This window comes from Aythya marila (assembly GCF_965140915.1).
Source record: "Aythya marila genome assembly, contig: HAP1_HAP1_SCAFFOLD_119, whole genome shotgun sequence".
In the NCBI taxonomy this organism is placed as follows: domain Eukaryota; kingdom Metazoa; phylum Chordata; class Aves; order Anseriformes; family Anatidae; genus Aythya; species Aythya marila.
In genome coordinates, this window is record NW_028136963.1 from 1 (window position 1) to 13,912 (window position 13,912).

The following is a 13,912-nucleotide window of genomic DNA, read 5'->3' on the forward strand; positions in this document are numbered from 1 at the left end:
CCCCCCCGGGCGGGGCGGGGGCCGACTCGCGGCGTGGCCCCGCCCCTTCTCACAACCCCGCCCACCTCCGCGTGGCCACGCCCCCCGCGTTACGCCGTGACGTCAGACGCAGCGCGCGCGGCGCGATGGAGGCGGCGGCGGCCGGCAGCGAGGGTGCGGGGGGGGGGGGGGCGGCAAAAAACACCTCAAAAAAAAACCCAAATACCACAAAATCACACCAAAAACACCCCGGGGGGGCGGGCAGGGACCCCTGAACCCCTCCCAAAGGGTTTTGGGCCCCCCCCATCCCCGGTGCCCCCCCCCAGGGGCCTGGGACCCCCCCCTGAGGCCTGGAGCCCCCCCCAAAGCCCCCCCCTCAATTAACCCCCCCCCCCCAGGAGCCCCCTCCCCAAATTTCTGCCCCCTCCCCTCTCCAAAATCACCCCCCCGGATCCCCCCCAACCTAGGAACCCCCCCAAAAGCCTCCCCCCAATTGTTCTCCCCCCCCCTCGAAGCCCCCTCCCCAAATTTCTGCCCCCCCCTCCCAAAATCCCCCCCCAGGGCCCCCCCCCAGAGGCCTGGAGCCCCCCCCAGAAGCCCCCTCCCCAAATTTTGCCCCCCCCGTGCCCCCCCCACCCCTGTTGCCCCCCCCGAATAAAGCCTGGACCCCCCCCAAATGCCCCCCCCCAATCAAAATACCCCCCCAAAATTTTTTCAGCCCCCCCCAAATTCCTGCAGCCCCCTCCCCCAATTCCTGACCCCCCCCCCAAATTCCTGACCCCCCCCAATTTTTTATGCCCCCCCCCCAATTTTTTCCCCCCCCCAGGACCCTCCGACGCCCGCGACCCCCATGGCCGAGGCTCCGGGAGACCCCGGTGAGTGCGGGGGGGCGCGACCCCCCCCCCAAAAATCCCCCCCCCTCCCCCAAATCCCCCCTCCCCCAATCCCCCCCATCCCCAAAATCCCCCCCCTTTTTTTTTTTTTTTTACCCCCCCCTCAAATTTTTCTCTCCCCCCCCCCCCCCCCCCAGGTCACCCCCCCGGCAGCCCCGCCCCCCCCTGCCCTCCCCCCCCCCTCCCCCCCCAGCAGCCCCCCGCGGGTGGGGGGGGGGTCGCCGCCCCCCCCCTCCTCCCCCTGGGCCCCCCCCCCACGGCCTTGAGGACGTGGTGGGGGGGGGGGAGGGGGAGGGGGCGCTGGGGGGGGGCCCCCCCCGGCTGGAGGCAGCCCCAAGGGGATGACAGGTAAGGGGGGGGGGGCACAAAATTTGGGGGGGGGGCTAAAAATTGGGGGGGGGGGGGCGCAAAAAAAATTTTGGGGGGGCACAAAAATTAAGGGGGGTCCTGGGGGGGTAATGGGAGGGTTTGGGGGGGCTTTGGGGGGTGTTGAGGGGTTTGGGGGGTAAAAATTTGGGGGGGGGGGCGTCTGGGGGGGGCATAAAAATTTGGGGGGGGCACAAAAAATTGGGGGGTCCTGGGGGGGCTTTAAGGGGGCCAAAAAGGTTTGGGGGGGGGCCTGGGGGGGTCTTGGGGGTGTTTGGGGGGGCCAGGGGGGGGGTTTTGGGGGGGGCTATTTATTTTGGGGGGGGCCTGGATTTTTTGGGGGGGGGGCTGAGGCTTTTGGGGGGGCTGGGGGGGTCTCTTATTTTGGGGGGGCCTTGGGGGGGTCTGCATTAATTTAGGGGGGGGCTTAATGTTATTTTGGGGGGGGGGCAGGAGTTATTTTGGGTCTTTTTGGGGCGATTTCTGCATTTTTTTGGGGGGGGGCCCTGACCCCTTTTTTTTTACCCCCCCCCCCCCCAGGCCACGCCACCAAGACCCTCCCGGCCTCCCCCCCCCGTATTTTGGGGGGCGGGGGGGGCACAGGGGGGTTCCCTCCACCCCTCCTGCCCCCCCCCTCACCCCCCCCACCGCCCCCTCCCCCCCGCCCCCCAATTTGCCCCCCCCCCAAATTTCCAGCCGGGCCAAAATGTCCCTGACGGGGGCCGGGAAGTCCCCCCCCGGCCAAAGCCTGGCCCTGCGCCTTCTCAGCCTGCCGGGGGGGGGCCGCCCCCCCCCCACCGACCCCCCGCGCCCCCCCAGCCCCCCCCGGACCCCCCCGCGCCCCCCCAGCCCCCCCCCTCCCAGGAGCCCCCCCCCCGACCCAAGGTGCACCGAGCCCGCAAGACCATGGCCAAGCCCAGCAACGGGCAGGTAAGGGGGGGGGGGTTTAAGGGAGGGGGGGCAAATTTTGGGGTGGGGGGGGGTTAATTAAATCGGGGGGGTCTGGTTTAATGGGGGGGGGTGGGATTTGGATTTATTTTGGCCCCCCCCAGGTGCCGGAGAAGCGCGTGTCGGAGATGCTGCATTTCCGCGTGGCCGACGAGCTGCGGAGCATCGAGGAGCCGGGTGGGGGCCGGGGGGGGCACAAAAAAATTTGGGGAGGGGGGTTTATAAATCGGGGGGGGGCGGGGGAGGAAAGTTGGGGGGGGTTTGGGGGGCTGGGGGGGGGCTCAGAGGGGTTTTGGAGGGGTTTTGAGGGATTGGGGGGGACCGAGGGGGGCTTAAAAATTGAGGGGGGGGCTTTAAAAATTTTTTGGGGGGGTTTATAAATTGGGGGGGGGGCGGGGGAGGAAAGTTGGGGGGGGTTTGGGGGGCTGGGGGGGGGCTAAGGGGAGTAATTGGGGGGTTTTGGGGGGGATTTTGAGGGATTTGGGGGGGCTGAGGAGGCCGGGGGGGGCCCAAAAAATTATGGGGGGGGGTTATAAATTGGGGGGGGGGCGGGAGAGTAAAATTGGGGGGGGGTTGGGGGGCTGGGGGGGGGCTAAGAGGGCCTTTGGGGGGGGTTTGGGGTCCGCATGGGGGTTGTGCTCGCCATTAACGCCCCCCCCCCCAAATTTTTGCCCCCCCCCAGACCCCCCCAAGCGCCCCAAGCTGGGTTACGGCCCCGGGGGGGGGCTGCACAAGCGGCTGCAGCGCCCCAGCCCCCGCGCCTCCACTGAGGTAACGACCCCCCCGGGACCCCCAGGACCCCCCAGGACCCCCATGACCCCCCGGACCCCCCCCAAATCCCCCCGACCCCCCCTGACCCCCCCAAATCCCCTCCCCAGACCCTTTGCCCCCCTCAACCCCCTCCAACCCCCCAATTCCCCCCCCAGACCCCCCTTTGGCCCCCCAACCCCCCCCCCAGCCCCCTGGACCCCCCCCCAGTGACCCCCCCCCCCCCCCCCAGATCACGGTGACGGAGGAGATGGCGGCCCCCCCGCGGGGGGGTCGGGACGAGTGGGACAGCGAGGGGGGGGCGGCTTCTCCCTCTTCTACGACGGCTTCAGCGTGGACGGGCACGGAGACTCCGACAGCAAGGTGGGCACTGGAGCACTGGGAGGCACTGGGAGGGACTGGGGAGCATTGGGAGGGGATTGGGAGGCACTGGGGGGCACTGGGAGGAATTGGAGGGGACTTGGGGGGGACTGGGAGGGATTAGGGGGCACTGGGAGTGACTGGGAGGGACTGGGGGGCACTGGGAGGGGACTGGGGAGCACTGGGAGGGCACTGGGAGGGACTGGGAGGGGACTGGGAGGGATTAGGGGGCACTGGGAGTGACTGGGAGGCGACTGGGGGGCACTGGGAGACAATGTAGAGGGAACTGGAGGGCATTGGGAGGAACTTGTGGTCAATATGGGGGGTACTGGGAGGTACTGGTGGATACTGGGAGCTACTGGTGGATACTGGGAGGGACTGGGGGTTGATATGGGGATACTGGGAGGGACTCAGGGTCAATATAGGGGGAACTGGGGAGCACTGGGGGGAACTGGGGGGCACTGGGATTGATTCAGGGTCAATAAGGGCGGCACTGGCAGGTACTGGAGAATACTGGGAGCTACTGGTGGCTACTGGGAGGCACTGGGGAGCAATATGAGGGTACTGGGAGGGATTCAGGGTCAATATGGGGGAAACTGGAGGGAACTGGGGGGCACTGGGATGGACTTGGGGTCAGTATAGCGGGCATTGGGAGGTACTGGTGGATACTGGGAGCTACTGGTGGCTACTGGGAGGCACTGGGTGCCCCCATTCACCGGGGGGGGGGGGGGCGCAGTCGGAGGGCGACGTCCCCGGGGAGGCGCTGAGCGAGGAGGAGGAGGAGGAGGAAGAGGAGGAAGAGGAGGAGGAGGAGGAGGACGAGGAGGAGGAGGAGGAGGAAGACGAGGGAGTCGGGCAACGCCTCGGACCGGGTGAGTGGGGGCGGGGGGGGGGGCGGGGGGGGTAATTTGGGGGGGGTCCTGACCTCGTGGCCCCCCCCCCAGAGCGCCTCGAGCGCCCGGCGCAAGGCGCGGCGGCGGTGGAAGGAGAGCCCCTGGCTGAAGCCCAACCGCAAGAGGAAGCGCAAGGAGCCCCGCGGCAAGGAGCGGGGTGAGGGGGGGCCCAAAAATTGGGGGGGGGGTCCTAAAAATTCGGGGGGGGGGCCCTAAGAGGCGTAGGGGGGCAGGGGAGGGGGAGGTGGGGCCGGGGAGGGGGCTTGGAACGGGTGGAATGGGGAGAGGGGAAGGTGAAAAGGGGGAAATGCGGGAGGGGGGGGCCTTGAAACTGATAAATTCGAGGTGGGGGGGGCCTTGAAACTGGTAAATTGGGATGGGGGGCCTTAAAATGAGAAATGGGGCAGGGGGAGGGGGCTTGAAAGTGAGAAATCGGGGAGGGAGGGGGCTTAAAACAGGTAAAATGGGGAGGGGGGGCCTTGAAACTGATAAGTTGGGATGGGGGGCCTTGAAAGTGATAAATTGGGATGGGGGGAGCGTTGAAACTGATAAATTGGGGAGGGGGGGCTTGAAGCTGCTAAATTGGGGAGGGGGGAGCCTTAAAATGGGGAAATTGGGCAAAGGGGAGCCTTAAAACCAACAAACTGGGGAGGGGGGAGCCTTGAAACAGGTAAACTGGGGAGGAGGGACCTGGAAACTGGTGAATTGGGAAATGGGGAGCCTTGAAACCGATAAAGGGGGAGTGGGGAGACTTAAAACCAAAAAAGTGGGGAGGGGGGAGCCCCGAAACTGGAAAACGGGGGGGCCTTGAAACTGATAAATGAGGGTTGGGGGCCTCGAAACCAATAAACGGCAGCAAGGGGGAACCTCGAAACCCATAAATGGGGGAAAAAAATCAAATATTAAAGGGCGGGGGGGATGGGGGAGGTGTGGGGGGTCACCCCTCGAGGGGGGGGTCCCGAGCCCCCCCCCTCACCCCCTGGTCCCCCCCCAGGGGTGCCCGGAGCCCCCCCCGGGGCGGCCCCCAGCGAGTACACGGAGGTGCCCCTGGGCTGCCTGCAGCTGCCCCGCGACGGCGCCATCTCCCCACAGCCCCCAGGTGAGGCCACGCCCCCTCCGGATAGCCACGCCCCCTCCGAGACCACGCCCAGCCCCTGGCCACGCCCACGCGATAAGCCACGCCCACGCTGAGGCCACACCCCACGTGCGTTATCTGTGTGGGGTTCTATGAGCGTGTCCCAAGCTGAAGCCACGCCCACTTGAGGTGTGGCCACGCCCACTCGGGTCTGACCACGCCCACTTAGTGTGTAATCACACAGTGGACTTTTGTACGGGGGTGTGGCCTCAAAGGCCACACCCCCGTACAAAAAGAAGCCACGCCCCCACAATGAAACCACTCCCCCAGACACTGGCCACACCCCCCATGAGAGGAAGCCACGCCCCCGAGTTTTAGCCACGCCAAAAGAAAGCCACGCCCACTTATGGCCACGCCCCCACTTTCATTTTCCATAGGGTTTTCAGCCCCAATACCCCAGCTGGAAGCCCGCCCCCTTGGGCTTGTGGCCACACCCCCTCCTACAAACCACACCCCCTCATCTAAGCCACACCCACCAGATAAACCACGCCCCCTCTCTTGGCCACGCCCCCTTTCCGTTCCCCATGCGTTTCAACCCCCATCTCCCACCCCTTTGCCTTGAGGCCACACCCCCTTATATAAACCACACCCCTCTCGCATAAACCACGCCCCCCGTTCAAACCACGCCCCTCATGCAAGCCACGCCCCAATCTCAAACCACGCCCCCTCATTTAGCCACACCCCCTCCCTACCCCTACCCCATACCAGGGGGTTGTCTCCCCCCTCCCCCCTCCCCGCCCAGTGGGCGTGGCCCCGCGTGACCCCACCCCATTGGGGGCGTGTCCCCGTGATGCCCCGCCCCCCGTGGGCGTGTCCCAGCGCTGTCCCCGCCCCCAGGCCCGCGGCTGGGGGGGGCGCTGGAGGCGGAGCGCTTCGAGGAGCTGCCCCTGTGCTCCTGCCGCATGGAGGCCCCCAAGATCGAGCGGCTCAGCCAGGCGGCGCGAAGCCTCTGCATGGCCACCGAGAGCGTCGACGGGCAGGTGGGGGATTTTGGGGGTCCTGGGGGGGCTTTGGGGGGTCCTGGGGGGGGTTATTGGGGGGCTATGGGGGGTTACTGGGGGATACTGGGGGGTTACTGGGGCAGACGCAGCATCTGCATGGCCACCGAGAGTGTGGATGGGCAGGTGGGGGGCTTCTGGGGGTCTGGGGGGGCTTCTGGGGGGCTTTGGGGGGGTTTATTGGGGTCTGGGGGGGGTCCTGGGGGGGTTATTGGGGGGCTATGGGGGGTTACTGGGGGATACTGGGGGGTTACTGGGGGTTACTGGGGCAGGACGCAGCATCTGCATGGCCACCGAGAGTGTGGATGGGCAGGTGGGGGGCTTCTGGGGGTCTGGGGGGGCTTCTGGGGGGCTTTGGGGGGGTTATTGGGGTCTGGGGGGGGTCCTGGGGGGGTTATTGGGGGGCTATGGGGGGTTACTGGGGGATACTGGGGGGGTTACTGGGGGTTACTGGGGCAGGACGCAGCATCTGCATGGCCACCGAGAGTGTGGATGGGCAGGTGGGGGGCTTCTGGGGGTCTGGGGGGGCTTCTGGGGGGCTTTGGGGGGGTTATTGGGGTCTGGGGGGGGTCCTGGGGGGGTTACTGGGGGGCTATGGGGGTTACTGGGAGGTTACTGGGGATACTGGGGCAGGACGCAGCATCTGCATGGCCACCGAGAGTGTGGATGGGCAGGTGGGGGGCTTTGGGGGTCTGGGGGGGCTTTGGGGGGTCCTGGGGGGGGTTATTGGGGTCTGGGGGGGGTCCTGGGGGGGTTATTGGGGGGTTACTGGGGGATACTGGGAGGTAATGGGGGGATATTGGGGGGTATGGGGGCAGACGCAGCCTCTGCATGGCCACTGAGAGTGTGGACGGGCAGGTGGGGGGGCTTTGGGGGTCTGGGGGGGTCCTGGGGGGCTTTTGGGGGTCCTGGGGGGGTTACTGGGGAGCTATTGGGGGCTATGGGGGGTTATTGGGGGGTTATGGGGGTCTGGGGGGGGTTATTTGTACCCCCCACTAATCTAACCTCTCCCTAATAACTTCAAGCCCCCCCCATTAATTTTAATCCTCTCCCAATTAATTCACCCCCCCACTAATAAATCACTGCCCTCCAATTAACGTCAACCTGTCCCCATCACTTCACTCCCCCCCAATCACCTCTAACCCCCTCCTCTCATTAATTTACTCCTCCTAGCTTTAATTTACCCCTCCCCGGGCTAATTAACCCCCCCGCTAATTAATCCTCCCCCCCCTAATTAGCTGAGCGGCTGCGGGGGCAGCATCCTGAAGCGGGAGACGATGCGGCCGTCCAGCCGCGTGCCCCTCATGGTGCTGTGCGAGAGCCACCGGGCCAGGATGGTCAAACACCACTGCTGCCCGGGCTGCGGGCACTTCTGCACCGCTGTGAGTCCGGGGGGGGGGCACGGGGGGGTCCTGGGGAATTAGGGGAGGGGGCTTCAAGGGGTCCTGGGGGGGTTTGGGGGGGTTTGGGGGTGATATTGGGGGGTTTTGGGTGAGGGATGCATGGTCAAACCTCACTGCTGCCCGGGCTGTGGGCACTTCTGTACCGCTGTGAGTCCGGGGGGGCACAGGGGGGTCCCGGGGAATTTGGGGAGGGGGCTTCGGGGGGTCCCGTGGGGGTCCCAGGGCGTTTGGGGGGGGATAGAAGGGGGATTTGGGGTGCAAATTGCACGGACAAACCCCACTGCTGCTCTGGATTGGGGCACTTCTGCACTGCTGTGAGTCCGGGGGGGGCACGGGGGGGTCCTGGGGAATTTGGGGAGGGGGCTTCGGGGGGTCCTGAGGGGGTTTGGGGGGGCTACGGGGTGATTTGGGGGCGATACGTGGGGATTTGGGGTGCAGATTGTATGGACAAACCCCACTCGTGCCCCAGATGGGGGTGCTTCTGTACTGCTGTGAGTCCGGGGGGGCACGGGGGGGTCCCTGGGAATTTGGGGAGGGGGCTTCAAGGGGTCCCAGAGGGGTCCCGGGGGGTTTTGGGGACCCCTTAGGGAACCCAAAAGCCCCCCAGGACCCCAAAATACCCCAAAGACCCCCTTTAGAGAACTTATAGCACTCCTAGAAGACCCCAAGGCACCTCTTAGGGCCCCAGGACCCCCAAAGACCCCCTAAGGACCCTGTAGGGACCCCAAAAGACCCCCAGGGCCCCCCCAAGACCCCCCCAAAAGCCCCCCAGGACCCCAAAAACCCTCTTTGGATACCCTATAGCACCCCTAAACGACCCTAGGGCACCTTTTAGGGCCCCCAAACCTCCCCCCAGGGCACATTTTGGGATCCCAGGACCCCCCAAAAGACCCCCCAGGGACCCCGTAGTGACCCCAAATCCCGTCTGTGCCCCCCCCGCGCCCCCCCAGGGGACGTTCCTGGAGTGCCACCCCGACGTGCGCATCGGGGCTGGGACCCCAGGACCCCCAGGGCACCTTTTAGGGCCCCCAAAACACATTTTAGACCCCTTGGGACCCCCTGAAGTCCCTATAGGGACCCCATAGGGACCCCTCAGGGACCCCGCAGTGACCCCCAAATCCCGTCTGTGCCCCCCCGTGCCCCCCCAGGGGACATTCCTGGAGTGCCACCGCGACGTGCGCATTGGGGCTGGGACCCCAGGGACCCCCAAAACCCCTCCAGGACACCTCCTAGGGCCCCAGGACCCCCCAAAAGACCCCATAGAGACCCTCAGGGACCCCTTAGGGACCCCAAAAGCCCCCCAGGACCCCCCCAAAAGCCCCCAGGACCCCAAAGACCCTCTTTGGACACCCTATAGCACCCCTAAACGACCCCAGGGCACCTTTTAGGGCCCCCAAACCTCCCCCAGGGCACCTTTGGGATGCCAGGACCCCCCAAAAGACCCCCTAGGAACCCCAAAAGCCCCCCAAGACCCCCCCAAAAGCCCCCAGGACCCCAAAGACCCTCTTTGGACATTCTATAGCACCTCTAAAAGACCCCAAATCACCTTTAAGGTCCCCCAAAACACATTTTAGCCCTCTCGGGATCCCCCAAAGTCCCAATAGGGACCCCTCAGGGACCCCGTAGTGACCCCAAATCCCCTCCGTGCCCCCCCCGCGCCCCCCAGGGGACGTTCCTGGAGTGCCACCCCGATGTCCGCATCGGGCACCGCTTCCACCGCGGCTGCGTGTCGCAGCTCAATGGGATGATTTTCTGCCCCCACTGCGGGGAGGACGCGTCGGAGGCGCAGGAGGTGACCCTGCCCCGCGCCGACGGGACCCCCCCGGGACCCCCGCCCCCCCCGCCCCAAAATGCTGCCGCCGCCGCTGCTGCTGCTGCCGCCGCCCCCCCCGAGCCCGGCGCAGAGCCTCCGCCGCACGGCACGACGCTGCGCCCACCCCCAGGTGGGTTGGGGGGGTCTAAAGGGGCTGGGGGGGGGTTTGGGGGGGGTAAAAGGGGGTCTGGGGGGAGTTTGGGGGGGTAAAAGGGGTTTGGGGAGGGGTAAAAGGGGTTTGGGGGGGCTAAAAGAGGGGTTTGGGGGGGGGGTTAAGGGGTCGGGGGGGGTTGGGGGGGGTAAAAGGGGGTCTGGGGAGGGGTATAAGGGGTCTGGGGGGGGTAAAAGGGGGGGTAAAAGGGGGTTTGGGGGGGGTTAAAGGGGTCTGGGGGGGTAAGAGGGGGGGTTGGGAGGGGTATAAGGGGTCTGGGGGGGTCCAAAGGGGTTTGGGGGGGGGGGTGGGGGGGGTTGGGGGGTCTGGGGGGGCTAAAAGGGGTTTTGGGGGTCTGGGGGGGGGCTAAAGGGGACTGGGGGGTCCTAAAGGGGGTTTGGGGGGTTTTGGGGGGGGTCTCAAGGGGTCTTGGGGGGGTCTTGTGTTTTTGGGGGGGGGTCCCTAACCCCTTCCCCCCCCCCCCCAGCGCCCGGATGCGGGGGCAGGGCGAGGGTCGCGCCCCCCCCCGGACCCCCGCGCGGAGCCCATCGACAGCTCGGGGGGGCCGGCGCTCACCCTGCCCTCGGGGGCCGCCCTCTCGGCTCGGGGGCTGGCGCCCGGCCCCGCCCGAGACCTCCTGGAGAAGGCCCTGGTGGTGCAGGAGGCCGACAGGTCAGACCCAAAACCCCCGGAATTCCACCCAAAAATCTGCTCCCCCTGTAGAGCCTCATAGGAGTGCAGGAGGTTGAGAAATAGGTACCAAATCTGCTCTAAACGGCCCCCAGAATCTGTCCCAAATCCTTCCTGATCCCCTCTGGTGGTGCAGGAGGCCGACAGGTCAGACCCAAAATCCGCGGAATTTCACCCAAAAATCTGTTACCCCCAAAAATGTCTGATAGGAGCGCAGGAGGTTGAGAAATAGGTACCAAATATACCCTAAATGCCCCCCAAATCCATCCCCCGTTCCTTCCATGGGCTCTGGGAGCTGCTGGGGGCTCCCAGTATGGCCCCAGTGCTCCCAGTATGCCCCCAGTAGCGCTCCCAGTACCCCCCCATCCTTTCCAGTCCCCCTCCTCCCCTCCCCACTTGCTCTGGGCCCCCCCCAACCCCTCCCAACCCCCTCCCAGTCCCCCCCCACACCCCCCCACCCCCTCCCAGTGCCTCCCAGTGCTCCCAGTACACCCCCCCGCCCCCACAGGCGCAAGAAGCTGCGCTTCCACCCGCGCCAGCTCTACCTGTCGGTGAAGCAGGGCGAGCTGCAGAAGGTGGTGCTGATGCTCCGTGAGTCCCTTGCTTAATTTTTATTGGGGGGGGGTTCCCTGAAGCCCCCCCCTCAATTTAACGCCCCCCCCCCAGTGGACAACCTGGACCCCAACTTCCAGAGCGACGCCCAGAGCAAGCGCACCCCCTGCACGCCGCGGCCCAGAAGGGCTACCTGGAGATCTGCCACCTCCTGCTGCAGGTGGGGGGGGCTGGGGGGGCGACTGGGGGTCCTGGGGGGGTCCTGAGGGGGTTGGGGGGGTCCTGGGGGGGGTCCTGGGGGGCTTTGTGGGGGGCTGGGGTGGTTATCTGGGGCTAAAGGGGGTCTGGGGGGGCAAATGGGGGTCTGGGAGGGCAGTTGGGGGTCCTGGGGGGCAGTTGGGGTCCTGGGGGGTCCTGAGGGGGTTGGGGGGGTCCTGGGGGGGCTGCTGGGGGGGCTTCGTGGGGGCTGGGGGGGTTTGGGGGAGCTGGGGGGTGGTTATCTGGTGCTTATCTGGTGCAAAAGTGGGGCTGGGGGCTTCAAAATGGTCCGGGGGGGGCAATTGGGGGTCCTGGGGGTCCTGAGGGGGTTGGGGGGGTCCTGGGGGGGGTCCTGGGGGGCTTCGTGGGGGTCTGGGGGGTTTAGGGGGCTGGGGGGTGGTTGTCTGGTGTTAAAGGGGGGGCTGGGGGCTTCAGGGTGAGCTGGGGGGGTCCTGGGGGTCTGGGGGGGGGTCCCCAAATTTGGGGGGGGTCCTGGGGGTCTTGGGGGGGGTCCCTGGAGTTTTGGGGGGGTCTTGGGGGTGCTCTGGGGTCCGGCTGCTGCTAAAGGAGGGGTCTGGGGGCTTTGGGATGCTCTGGGGGGGCTCCCCTGGAATTTGGGGGGGGTCCCTAAATTTGGGGGGGGTCCCTAAATTTGGGGGGGGGGTCTTGGGGGTGCTCTGGGGTCTCGTCTGCTGCTAAAGGAGGGGTCTGGGGGCTTTGGGATGCTCTGGGGGGGGACCCTTTATTTTGGGGGCGTTTCCTCGGAATTTGGGGAGTTCCCGGAATTGGGGGGTGGTCCCTAAATTTGGGGGGGGGTCTCGTTCCCCCCCGCAGGCGGGGGCCAACATCAACGCGACGGACAAGCTGCGCCGCACGCCGCTGATGGAGGCGGTGGCCAACAACCACGTGGAGGCGGCGCGCTACATGGTGCGGCGCGGCGGCTGCGTCTACAGCAAGGTGGGCGGGGCCGTGACGTCATCACCCGCCCCGTGACGTCACGAACAGACTTATGACGTCATAACTCGCCCCCCCAGGAGGAAGACGGCTCCACCTGCCTCCACCACGCGGCCAAGAACGGCAACCTGGAGATGGTCGACCTCTTGCTGGCCACCGGGCAAGTGGACGTCAACGCCCAGGTTTTGGGGGACGCGGGGGCAATTTTGGGGGGTCCCCGACCCTTGGGGGTCTTCTGACCCCCCCCGACCCCCCCAGGATAACGGCGGTTGGACCCCCATCATCTGGGCGGCCGAGCACAAGCACATCGAGGTCATCCGCCGGCTGCTGACGCGCGGCGCCGACGTCACCCTCACCGATAACGTGAGTTTGGGGAGCCCCCCCCGGGGATTTGGGGACCCCCCCGGGGGGATTTGGGACCCCTTGTGGGGATTTGGGATCCCCCAGGAAAGGTTGGGACCCCCCCAGGTGATTTGGGACCCCCTGGGGCGGTTTGGAGGCTCCCAACACCTCCTAAAGGGGTTTTCACACTCCCTAAAGGCGGTTTCAAGTTCCCCCAAATCCCCCTAAAGGCGGTTTCAAGTCCCCCAGCTCCCCCTAAAGGTGGTTTCAAGTCCCCCAACACACCCTGAAATCAGTTTAGAGCCCCCCAGCTGCCCCCCAGCTCCCCTTTATGGCAGTTTTGAGCCTTCCACCACCCCCTAAAGGTGGTTTTGAGCCCCATAAAGTCGGTTTTGAGCCCCCAACTCCCCTTTATGGTGGTTATGAGCCCCCTAAAGGTGGTTTGGAGCCCCCAATCCCCCCTGAAGGCGGTTTCAAGTCCCCCCACTCCCATAAAAGTGGTTTCAAGCCCCCCCAACTCCCCTTTATGGTGGTTTTGAGCCCCCCAACTCCCGTTTATGGTGGTTTTGAGCCCCCCAGCTCCCCCTAAAGTCGGTTTCGAGCCCCCCACCTCCCCCTAAAGTCGGTTTCAAGTCCCCAACTCCCCATAAAAGTGGTTTCAAGCCCCCCAACTCCCGTTTATGGTGGTTTTGAGCCCCCCAGCTCCCCTTTATGGTGGTTTTGAGCCCCCCAAAGGTGGTTTTGAGCCCCCCGGGGTGTTCAGGCCCCCCCCCCGCTGATTTTGGGGGTGCCGCAGGAGGAGAACATCTGCCTGCACTGGGCCTCGTTCACCGGCAGCGCCGAGATCGCCGAGGTGCTGCTGAACGCGCAGTGCGACCTGCACGCCGTCAACTTCCCACGGGGACACCCCCCTGCACATCGCCGCCCGCGAGAGCTACCACGACTGCGTCATGTAGGGGGGGGGGGGGTCCTGGGGGGGGTCCCTGGGGGGCTGGGGGGGTCCTGGGGGGGCTGGGGAGGGTCCTGGGGGGGGGTTAGGGGGATGGCAGGGGGTCGTTGGGGTGCTTTGGGGGCCTGTCTGCTGCTGAAGGGGGGGGATGGGGGGATTCAGGGGGGTCTTTGGGGGTCTGGGGGGGCTTGGGGGGGGTCCCTGGGGGGCTGGGGGTGTCCTGGGGGGGGTTAGGGGGATGGCAGGGGGTCCTTGGGGTGCTTTGGGGGCCTGTCTGCTGCTGAAGGGGGGGCTGGGGGATTCAGGGGGTCCTTGGTGGTCTGGGGGGGTCCCCTCTATTTTGGGGGGGTCCTGGGGGTCTGGGAGGGGGTCTCTGGAGTTTTGGGGGGGGTCTTGGGGGGCTATGATGGGGATTGGGGGGGTCCTTGGGGTGCTTTGGGGGCCTGTCTGCTGCTAAATG

General features: G+C 66.3%; 1 protein-coding gene across 1 annotated transcript; it reads left to right on the plus strand.

The window, feature by feature from the left end:
* Positions 1-2,062: 2,062 nt before the first annotated feature.
* On the plus strand, positions 2,063-13,459 carry LOC309891271 (histone-lysine N-methyltransferase EHMT2-like; the record flags this gene model as incomplete). The annotated part of the gene is given in 22 exon segments (XM_082785641.1): positions 2,063-2,168; positions 2,291-2,363; positions 2,869-2,957; positions 3,187-3,247; positions 3,250-3,317; positions 4,051-4,161; positions 4,163-4,186; positions 4,259-4,364; positions 5,202-5,306; positions 6,180-6,322; positions 7,579-7,722; positions 9,410-9,690; positions 10,195-10,232; positions 10,235-10,379; positions 10,906-10,988; positions 11,064-11,114; positions 11,117-11,169; positions 12,042-12,164; positions 12,242-12,343; positions 12,420-12,524; positions 13,300-13,398; positions 13,400-13,459. Coding segments are annotated over 22 exon segments (2,088 nt in total). The 5' UTR covers positions 2,063-2,144.
* Positions 13,460-13,912: the final 453 nt, after the last annotated feature.